The following is a 12,041-nucleotide window of genomic DNA, read 5'->3' as shown; positions in this document are numbered from 1 at the left end:
CATTGTGTGCATGTGTTCACTCCCTCATAGTATTGTCTCTTTTTACAATCTTCCGACCCCTTTTTAATCATTTTAATGTAGTAAAAATATTAACATGTGTGCATTTTACAAGAGTAGCTCAGATGTTATGTCTCTGATCCACACTCTTGTGGAAATCTAATAGATAGAGTATAGCATATTTCTTAGGAGTTTAGTTGTATTGACAGACAAAACAGAGACTGACCAAAAACCAACGGTCTTTACTCCAAAGCAGGATTTGGGGTTAGGTAACTCGAGGGTTTTCAGTCCTACAACGCTGGTTCACTTCTTACCAGGACAGATTGCAATGATTACTTGCCTAAAACCTCACCTTCTGAGAAACCCTGGGTTGACTTACCAATTTGACAACCAAAGTAATAGGACAGCTTAGTGAGACACACGCATTGCTTATCGTTTTATAGATCTATTCTCATCCACCATCTTTGTTTGTGACGTAAAGAGTGTAAGAGTCATTTTTCTTAATCGGACACATTGGATGCAGTCAAAAACAATCGGAGTCTGATTCAGAGGGTTGCCTGTCAGTTCCGTTGTTATGTGTACTGAAACGAGAGCCGGTATAAATCCACGCGCGAAAACAAAATAAAAGTTGGAATACGTTCTTTTAGTGTCTTAAAAGTAGACTGAGGTATGGCAAATAAGTTTACTACAGCGGAGGCTTTGGAGCTGATTTTTCAAGGTAATGATGTCGATGAAAATTCAGACTAATCTGCTCAGCATGCCATGTGTGATTGTGGACAGGAACTGCCATGATATCATGTGCAGTCTTCAAAATTGGCAGGACAAAAAATGACAATTCCTCGCAAAATAACGCCCATGGACACTGCCCAAAAGAATGGGCATGACTAATTAACAGAATAAATTAGAATTTTCTAATCAGTTCTGATACAATGATAATAAATGTGCAATCTTCTGTATTGAATGTTTATTTCAATGTTATGGTTAGCAGTTCTTGTTAATGAAATAAGTAACAAATTCAAGTTCCGTTTTTTTATTTATGGGCAAATATCCCCTATTATAGTGTATATAAGTCTCTAATGAGTGAAATATCATTTGCTGAGGTTTTGCTGATTTCTTGATGTGTAAAACTTGATTACACTGTAAAGAAATTACAATTTATAAGGCAAAACACAAAAATATACATAAACGGAAATGTCCTATGTGGGTCCCAGAGGGTTAATCCAAAGACCACTTACAGAATATTTATCAGGTCAGATATAACAATACTTAAACTACAAATATGTTTTTAGTTCATGTTTTTTAGTTTGGAATATTGCTGAATATAGGTATTTAAAAGTATTTGAATCGTTTAATCTTGGATAAAGGCATGGTACAATCAATTCCTACTTTTTCACAGCAAAATTATCCTTAAGACCTTGGCCTTTAGTAATAGGCCTACTGTAGAAACTGTTTTTCTTTTTTGAAACACTTCACGAATCCCGAAATGATTTACGTTAGATTATTTCAACATTGTTTTATTGACTATCCAAGGCATATTTTCCACATACTTCTGACCCATGTAGACACAGGGACAGTATATGAGAATCATTTGGCAACTTGACACTGACATATGCATAAACATTTTATTACAGTATATTCTCCCTACTTTTAAATATAGCACAAGATAAAGTGCCATTATGTTCTTCATTTAACTTTCACCAAGTGAATCATTTCAAGAACTAAACTTGATACTATAGATGGCAGTGAACATGTGATCACATTTTTTTAAGTAGGATGTACCACCAATGTCACTTCAGGCTGGCCAATCAAACGCAGTCTTCTGTCTTAAGAGGGGAGAGAGTATCGAGATCATTTTCACTCAACTCAAGAATTCGAACAAGATGACGTCTCCAAAGACTCTTGAAATATTAAAAGGGTGTGCAAAATAGTCATTATATACAGTCTTTAATTAACTATTATTAGAGAATAACGAGTAATGAATATAATTTATAGGGATCCTATTAATATCTAATAATTCAATAACGTGCTTTAACCACCAGGTTATCAGCTCTGCACCGTTATGGTGTAAATACAGCCTATCTACCAATTGGATCAAATATAAAAGTTAGTCGAATTAATGTTGATACTGCGAGGAGACGTATTGTGTGAAAAGAAATGTAAGATGTTGTTTAATTGCTTATATATTTAAGATCCACGTCACGTTTTCAGTTTTGGCGGCAGTTCTTCCTGTTTGTCCAGAAGTCTTCTCATCAGGGCTCTATAAATAGAGAACTACGGCAGATTATGTCATATTTAATGCAGCCGAACCGTGTATTACAATGCCGTTATGTGATGACTTTCAAAGAGAAAAGCAAGCACACTCGGAATAAAGTATTATTATTTTTTTTTTAAATGTTTTCGGATTTCACATCTCATAAACCCCATTTCCCAGCGTGCATTGCGGCTAAACCATCCAATCAGCGAGCTGAGGATCTTTCCGGTATCCCAGATAGAAATGTTTGGTTCTAAAAACATTCTGAGAATGTTAGTCATTGTTCTAGGAAGGTTTTCAGCGGGAAGTTTTTGTTTTGTTTGTATACGTTCTTCTGAAAGGTAGGATAACGTTCCCTAAAAACATTCTTAAAATGTTTGGTGATAACATTGTTAGAACATTATGCCCTCCTATTCTTAAAACGTTTTCAGCAGACGCTTTTATTTTGGTTCCCAGAATGTTCTTCTGAAAGCTAGGATAACGTTCTCTAAAAACATTCTTAAAATGTTTTTGATAACATTGTTAGAACATTGTGCCTTACTGTTCTTAAAACATTTTCAGCTGCAAGTTAGATTTTTTATGTTGTCAGAATGTTATTATTTTAGAGAAGGATAACATTGTTTATGTTAAAAAAATTATGCAAATGTTCTGTGGTAACAATTTACTAAAATATGTTTACATTATTAGAACATAAAGACATAATATTCCTGTAATTGTTCAACTAAAAATTCCTGGGTAAGTGGACTGACCACTGTGGTCATTAGGATGATTATGATAGTTTACTTAACTATTGGAATTTGACTATTAACACATGTAAAAGGATGACTTGGAATCAGCTGGTGAAAGTCAAATTTGTTTATTAGAAAAGGGGAGCTGGGAGTGGAGGTTGGTAATGGCGGCAGTGGGAAACAGTTGTTCCAGGGTGGAGAGGCCTGGCAGGTCTTGGGAGTGTGGAAGGCCTTGGATTCCTCCTGGGAGAGACAGAAAAATGTGTGTGAGGCAAAAGTTGTCAAAGAATATGCTGGTAAAAAGCTAGAGCGGCATTTAACAAACCGTTCACGGCAACAATCTGTTCAGGGCAACAATCCGGCAGTGAATGAGTGCAGGCTGCAGGTTTTCATAGTGTGGCTGATGAGCAGGTAGCAGGTGTGGTTGATTGGAGATTGCTCCCAGCCGTGTAGAGCAGACCAGCTCAGGCAGTGATAGTCGGTCCGTTCTTCTATATGTCTGTCTTTTGTTTTCTAAGTGTTATTCGATCCATATGACAATAGAGATATGTGCATAAACAACAAAAACACTTGGGGTATAATGTTCGAACAATGTTATCACCAAACATTTTAAGAATGTTTTTAGAGAACGTTATCCTACCTTTCAGAAGTACATTCTAGGAACCAAAATAAAATGTGGTGACATCAGATTTCTTTTAAACATCCTTTTCAAACAAATGCAACAAGTTTGTTTTTTAAAGCGCACTACAAATAAATCTGTTAGACCCTGTTAATATTTCGCATCACAGGAACATTTTATAAAAAAATAATAACCTCCTGAAAACGTTATCCAAATGTTGCTTTCAAAGTGTTCTTCTTTGGTTATCATGTAACATTGAGGGAATGTTTTATAAAAGAACATCTGTAATGTGTTACCTCAACAACGTCCAAAACACATCCTCAGAATGTTGCAGGCAAAACGTTCCACCTTTGTTAACATATCACATTAAAGGAACATTTTATAAAACACTTTGTCATCTCAGGCCTCAATAACATCCTGACAATATTTTCAGAATGTTGCTTGGAGAATGTTCTTCATTTGTTATCATGTAACATTGAGGGAACATTTTATAAATAATATCTTTAATGTGTTACCCCAAGAACGTCCAAAACACATCCTTAGAATGTTGCAGGCAAAACGTTCCACCTTTGTTAACATATCACATTAAAGGAACATTTTATTAAAAAAATTACTGTCATCTCAGGCCTCAATAACATCCTCAAAACATCCTCTGAATGTTCCAGTTAAAACGTTATGTCTTAGTTAACCTATAGGAACATTATTGGAAAAAATAAACATCCTAAAAAGGTTCTTTGAACATCAGATTAAAACGTTTCTTTAAAACCTTATTAGAACCAATAGGTAACATTAGCCAAAGTTGTGAGAACGTTCCCCGCTAGCTCGGATTGCTTATGACGGGTGTATTTTGTTGTACACACATTCCTTCACATTTAAATTTAAATGTACATTAAAGTATTTTGTGAGGCCTTCTAAAAATGTTTTTAAATATAACTACGGTTCTAGTTGAAGAGTTTGTAAATTAAAATGAACCGAAGCTGTTGCCTGCCAACGCAATCGCACAACGTCACGTCCGTTAATTCCACAAACACACACATGGATTAACATCGATATAATACATTAATGTAGCCCTTGTTTCTGCTTAAAGAGGTGTTGACCAGCTGGGACAACAAGAACCGACCATCGGGGTAGCATTTGCTTGGCATTTCCGGGTATTTCTCCACTGGTTGGGCCATGTTAACAATACCGTGTAACTGTCACGTTTGAAGGTATGAAATCGTGACATTTGACTGAATGTCACTGACTGAACATAATTAGATAACTCGATGTACAAAAAAAGTTTTAACAAGGGTGTAATTATTTTTTTGAAAATATGCTCAACCAATCGGTCGAATTGGCCTTTTATGGCAAGCTAGCAATATGACTTTTTCAGAGTTTCAGAGATGTTTTCCAATAAAATATGGTAAATAAATGGCTAGATTCATGGTAATATTATTAAATTTAGTACTGCCTTATGAGTCTCAGAGTGAAAGAGTGATAATAATTGATATAGCACCTTTCATGCATGGCATTCAGCCCAAAGTTGCACACAGATGAGCAAGTTAGGCCAACACAGGATATGGACATGTGCTGTTAGGCCAGTGGTTTCTTGTTAGGCCAATTCAGCATATACAGTAAGATGAGCAAGTCTTTTTTTTTATCATGAAAAACACTTTACATGACTTTTTTCCATTTATTTTTTTTACAATTATAATTTATTATCTTTTATGAATATATCTGGTTGTATATATTGCTCATTTTCCATAAAAGAAACAATGTATTTGAGTTTGTGTTTTATTTGAGTTTGATGCATACAAATACTGTAATGTATATGATGATTACTTTTACCATAGAAGGCCAGCTCGACCATTTGGTAGAGGCTCATAAAAACAAAACTGTGTGGTCAGTCAAAAAAATAAAATGTGTTTGTGCTTATTTGTGGCCCATTTGATAATAAAATGCAAAAAAAAGAAATTTTACATAGCTTTTTTCTTGGTCCGGCAGTTAAAGGGCTAATGTTGTATTTTTTTATAAATTTTTTGTGGAATACTTGAAACGGCCAAGACTTGCCCAGACTCTACGTCCAGCGGACCCCAGGTAAATGGAGTCTGAGACCCCTGCTCTACAGTAAGATTGTCAGACCTAAAGTGACCACACTTTCTACACCTTTCACAGACTCCTGCCATTTCATGAATTTAAATTAGATTTTATAAGATCAACTTTTGTGTTTTAAACATTATTTAAATCCTGTTTATTCAATAGTGTGAAGTCTAAAGTGTCCTTATACCCCCAACCTTAACCCTCATATACTGTATGTATCAGGAATGGCAATAATAAGTGAAATAATTCAAAAATGTAATTATTTCTTTTTTTTAAATGCAGTGGATTGAATATTTGTCTTTATTTTCTTTTTTTGGATATTAAACTTTTGTATTACCACTTTACTTCTATGCATTTGATATTGTATATCCATAATAGTTGGTCTTCCATGACTTGAGTTGGTCTTATCCTGTTTAAATCTCTGAATGTGGCTAAAGAGGTAAATCCAAAACATTTTATAAAGTTAGGGTGCTCACACGAGACAGAAATTACAGTCAATGTGAAACTACAGTCGGAAATACTGAAACTTTAAGACCCCATTGTATTTCTTTCAGACTTTGAAAAGCTCCAGAGTGACAGAAGACATAATCCACATTTTTCCCCAGATGTTTTTACATTTTAACTAAACTCGGTGGATTCCACGTTTAAATTCAACATTAGGCCTGTTGCTTAATTTCAGTTTGATGTATGCAGTTAAGCTTTTGGTCAGTAGGGAGCAGCATTCCTGTATGATTCTTACACTGTTGCACCATTTTGCTTACCTGGTCAAAGAACAGTTACAGATCGGCGTGACCACAAGATAGATATGCAAGGGCTCGTTTTGCCTTCACTAACTGTACGGAGGCTCAGTCACTGGTACATTTTTATATACAAAGCCATGTTAGGGAAACTTCCATCCTACATCTGCTCCCTGATCTCACGGCAAATTGTAAGTGGCTAATGCCTGAGATCGCATGCTGTAGTTTTATTAAATGTGCCAACTGCTAGGACTGTATTAGGTAAGATAGCATTTAGATGCGCAGCTCCTCTGTCTTGGAATAGTCTGCAATTGAAATTGAAACTGAGCAATCTGGTGCCACTAAATACTTTTAAAGCTCGGTTGGATGCTACTTAATCGGAAGCTGTTGGTACCTGTTCATGTGGATAGTTATGTAAATTGTAATCCCTGTAATGATGCTGTAAAATGTCCTTTTGTTGTTCTGTTTATGTTTTTTTTATGTTTGATGTGGAACCTACTTGAGCAGGTCTCCCTTGAAAAAGAGATCAATGATCCCATTTGGATACACCTGGATAAATAAAGGTTTGAAATGAAATGAATACGATCTGAAAGTTATTTAAAGTGCACACACCACAAAGACAGTGCATTTTCAAAGACCCATTGATATTTGTGTGTTCCCCCCACAGACAGATATATTTCAATCAGGAGAGACTGTTTTGAGTGATGCATATTTATTGCACGGATGAACAAATGAATGTAATGGTAATTTTGGCGATTTAGGCCCCGTTGTGCAGGAAGTATCATTCGGGAGGGTAGAACCGATCCGATGAAACCCCCCCGGGGTCTAGACACTGGTGGTGGTGAATGGATAGTTGGGGTCGGTCTGAAGAGGAGTGGTTTAGCTTGAACCTGGATTCAGAGGGACGGGAGGAGAAAGGGGGTGGAGGAGGGTTGTGTCGAGTCACCTGAAATGACAGCTGTCAGAGGGGGAAAGAGCAGATTAAAAAGGTTTGACAGAGCGCTATGATAGGCTCTTGGAAATAGAGCGAAGTGATTGGTTAGACTGAAGAGTGACGCCCCCTGTCACTTATTGAGAGGAGAGAGAGTAATAACGTATACGTGAATGAGAAAGACGGTCTTCCTGGTTGAGCTTGCGCTAAGCTTCATTTAGAGGTATTGTTGTGGTAACCAGACCTACTTTTTGTTTAGACCCAGTGCACCATATTTAACATGACAGCAACACGTTGAGTCACTATGCAATGAGAAATCCTCACTTTGATGGTTTTTAGAAGATAAGTTTGGTCAAAATTAACATTTCGTTTTGAATTTCAGCTGCCAAATGTCCTCAAGCTTTTAATTATCTAACTATGCGTAATGATTATTAATTATATTATAATTGCTAAGTTTAGAACTTCAATAGAAGTTTGCCATTTTGTCCAACCTTTGACTTTTTTGTCTCAAACACCCATACATTTAGTGATGTGTTTCTAAGTACTGCTACTCACTGAGAAAAAAAGAGAAGAAAAGAAAAGAAAGTTCCCGCTCTGGTCAGCTCGCTCACATCAAGTTCAATCAAAGGGGTTTTGTTGCCCTCCCCGCTAGTGAGCACGCTCATGAACTGTTTGCCAGAGCCTCGCAGCAGGGTTACCGTGCTATTTTCCATTTCAGATTGACTTGTTTGTGAAACAGTGAACATTAGGCCCTCACTTTGCAGAACTCAGGAAGCGATTTGGTCAGTCGGTTTTGTTAAAGCTTGTCCATAGAGACCACAATCATCAAAGGACATTTCAGTCACACGCAGAGTGGCGGAGTTGACAGTGCTGTGAGATCTGCAAGGTAGATTAAGACGGATCTAAACAAAACTATATTATTTTCTTCAGAGTAACGTACAACAACTACGTTTTCTTTTTTACCTAAGCAGAAAGTCAAGCTCCAAAACGGCTCAACCCATTTTCATTGAGATGTGTATCCACTTGTAAGAGTCAAGCACCATCTATGCAAAGTAGATTCTCATTCCCTCTAGCCAGCTACTGTCATTTTAAATTGATAAAGCTAATTGTTGACTTTAGTGAAATATATTTTATGGGAATTGCAAGTTGATTGTACCTTACTAAAATGAGGGGAAACCAACAGCTGTTTGGGGAACGACAATACATCTATCAGTTCAGCTCTAGGAATTCGGTACAAATGTTCGCGTTAGCTGGCAAAACTATTTTCTAAATGTGGAATGAACACAGCTATAAGCCAGAGACTCAGATGTTGAAACATATTTACAAAAGTGAAAAACTAGTGGGAACCAAAGCTAGGCTAACTAGCTTTGACTTTCTGAGTACAATGCACACTTAAAGACATAATGGCTGCTTCTTTAAGTAAATCACTGAGAGTTGTTTGTTTCGAAAATAAGGAGACAGTCCAATATAAAATAGGAATCATTCCTCAGTTTTAACATGTTCCCATGTGCAGCAGATGCTAATGGAAAGCATGGGGTGGTACACATATTTTTAAAACTTGACTTCCCAATCATCGCCTTTGAATAAATAAAAGAAATTAGAGGGCCAAAATGCAACATGGAGTTATATATAATTTGCTATCATAAACACAAAAAGAAGTACAAAAACAGTGGCTCGGAGCATCTTGTTGCAAGTCTTCATGTGTGGTTTCCTCTAAATAAGATTTGAGATAATGGGTACGTAGGCTATTGTCCCATGAATAAAAGTTATTGCCAAATCTGACCAGGCCTCACTGGCATGATGGGTACAACTAAAAATATCAACCTATAACCACAGCCATTAACTGTAAGCATTCAACATTAACTTTAAAGTAGCACTAAAATGGGTTAAATCACCTCCCACACACTGCCTTTCAACTTCCTTAACAACACACATCCCCTAAATCTAATCTTGAGAGAAATCCTACAAAGCGTAAAACTTTTACGCTTTGTATGATTTCTTGTTCAATTTAGATAATGCTTTTACGTGAAAAGCATTATCTAAATTGAACAAATATAATGACATGGCTGAAAATTACAGAGTATTGCTCCAAATAACCTCAAAACACAGTGCATGTTGTGAAAAGAACACAACAACAAACTCCACACATACATTTGAAAATAAATGATATGCATGTTGTCACATTTACTGTCCTGCAACAACAATTCGCACACCTATAGCCACCTGATCGGAACGTTTTGCAAAAGAACAAACCAGTGAGTTCAGCCAATCACAAACAGCCTTCGTCTCCTATAAGAGTAAAGAGAGCATCCGTTAACACACAGGACATAAACTGCAGAGCTTCAGGGAAGATGCTACTTTGGATTTTTCTTGTGCTTCTTGGTGAAATCTGTGAGTCTTTACAACCTTTTTGACTTCTTCCGTGTGCATGAATTTAATTTGGATTGAAAAAGGACAGATTAATAATACTTTTATGCATTTCTCTTATGCAGGTCAGGTGCCAGCTGTAGGAAAAGACTCAAGTATATCTCAGGATAGTGGGATCATAACAGCTAAGGTTGGGCAGAAAGTGACTTTGAAATGTAATTGCGAGGACGAATCGGTAACTTACCTTTCCTGGTACCAGCAAATCTTTGGAGGTAAACCTGTCATCATATCAACTCGAATGCGGAACTCACATGCTACCATCTCCCCCGGGTATGAAGAAAGGTTTGAAGTCTTTGAAAAGGGCAACAACGATCTCACAATTAAAGATCTTCGCCTGTTGGATTCAGCAACTTATTACTGTGGGGTTTTAGTTTTCAACGCAATTGAATTCGGAAAAGGAGCTTTCCTGCATGTCAAAGCATCGAAGTCCAACATCAACGCGGTCGTCCATCAGCCGGCGTTGGAGCCACTTCGGGCGGGAGACTCTGTGAATTTGAGCTGTTCAGTGTATGATACAGAATGTGAAGGGGACCAGAGCCTCTACTGGTTCAGACATGGTGCGGCTCAGCCTGCAATCGTGTATCCCAGTGCCGGACAGTGTGAACATATCCTTAAAGGAGGGACTGGCTTGAGAAATTGCACTTTAAAACTGGCTTTAAAGTCTGTGAGCTCTCCGGATGCAGGGATGTATTACTGTGCGCTGGCCTCCTGTGGGGAGATCGTGTTTGGAAATGGAACCAGAGTGGAGATCTTAAGTAAGTGACTCAAACTTATATTGCATATTTAGCAAAGAATATTACCATTTTATATTCTATACCAAAATAGATATACAAAAAAAGGTATATGACATGTTTTCTTCACAAAATGTGTTAGGAGATTCAACCAATCAACGATTTCTCCTGGTGTATTGCCTCAGTTTGGCATTGGCTGTTTCCATTATTGTGATCCTCGCCTTGGCTTACATTATGTACAAGTTGAAACAAAAGTCTTTCACCGTCTGCAAAGGTAGGACTTTCAGAATAAAAGCTCTCAAACATTTTTAGCTGATTTGACCTAGCTTGATCAGTTGTGTATTTTTGATTTTCAGGAACTGTTTCTCATCAGGCGTGTTCAGCTTCTGATACTGTGGTAGGTGAACTTTAAAACTGAAGCCAAACATCTACTTTCTTCTCGGACTATATTTCACACATCATTTGTATTTTTTGTCACTAACAGAGCCAAGATGCAGACATTCTCCATTATGCTGCTCTGAGTCTGAACCGATCCAGAGAACGACCTCACCATGAAGACAACGTGGAAAGTGTCTGTGTCTACTCTAGAGTAAAGAGCAGGAAAGTTTGAAGTACAAAACGATCTATTCTTCCTGTCAATCCATCGCAAGAGAACTACACTTGACTATGTTCAGTATTAAATCATGTTGAATGAATTGAACATGTGAATTATGTTCTAAGATGCCATTTGCCAATACTATAAATCCCTTTACAGAAATATACAAAGCAAGCTCATAGTCTATTAATATCTTCCTTTGCCAGAAACAGAAGCATTGGTTGCACCTTTCAATCTAAAGCCGCTCTCTTCGTTTACTTTTCACTCCTGCGGTAAAGTTGGTGTGAACAACAGAGTAGAAGTTTCCATCAGTGGAAACAACAGTTCTAGCAGCGCATGAGCACAGGAAGACTGGCCTTTGTGCAACTAGGGTTAGGGTTAACACCAATGACTTATCAAAGATTATGTTAAAGAATTTTCACATACCTATAACTCCAACGGTCCTGATATATTTCTTAGCTCATGTCAAGTCTGGTTTGATTGAAGCTTTCAAGTCATTCTATTAAGCTTAGTTTTAGTCATCGGTCACAGCTAAGTTTCACAGTTTCATTTCCCCAAAAGTCATCTGCCCAAGTTTGACCCCAAGACAGGCTTTTCTAGGAAATTTGTCAAAAATGTAATTTCCAGAACTCTTGTCGTTGATAGAGATACAAAAACATCGGTATTCTCAGGTAAAAATACTAAATAACAACATTTTCTTTTTCCCATTTGGCTGGGCAATATGGCTCGAAATACAATGAGGATATTATGTAATACATTATATGCAAGATATATGATAGTGTCAGTCTGGATACAATGAACCATATGTGAAATTGCAAACAATAAATAAAGAGCATCATAAATGAAAGTAAGAATACTTGAGTAAATGATATCTTTACAGGTTCAAATGGCCTTATTAGCATTTTCCATGTTTCAATTAAAGCATATTGTGTCTCTATCTATACCA

The 12,041-nt window shown here is 37.0% G+C and overlaps 1 protein-coding gene across 2 annotated transcripts; it reads left to right on the top strand.

Annotated features, from left to right (window-relative positions):
- Nucleotides 1-8,095: 8,095 nt before the first annotated feature.
- Nucleotides 8,096-12,041, top strand: LOC307033259 (uncharacterized protein). 2 transcript variants are annotated; one of them, XM_079671667.1, is made up of 5 exons: nt 8,096-9,733; nt 9,835-10,524; nt 10,643-10,774; nt 10,857-10,897; nt 10,985-12,041. In XM_079671667.1, the coding sequence occupies exons 1-5, from the start codon at nt 9,694-9,696 to the stop codon at nt 11,108-11,110; spliced, it is 1,029 nt and encodes a 342-aa protein (XP_079527793.1). In that variant the 5' UTR covers nt 8,096-9,693; the 3' UTR covers nt 11,111-12,041. The 2 variants fall into 2 exon arrangements, with proteins under 2 accessions (XP_079527793.1, XP_079527792.1); XM_079671666.1 differs by having other exon boundaries at nt 8,096-10,524.

Source organism: Notothenia rossii (genome assembly GCF_949606895.1).
Source record: "Notothenia rossii genome assembly, chromosome: 3".
In the NCBI taxonomy this organism is placed as follows: Eukaryota; Metazoa; Chordata; class Actinopteri; order Perciformes; family Nototheniidae; genus Notothenia; species Notothenia rossii.
Note: the sequence above shows the minus strand (reverse complement) of the source record. Positions and strands in the feature narration are given on the sequence as shown.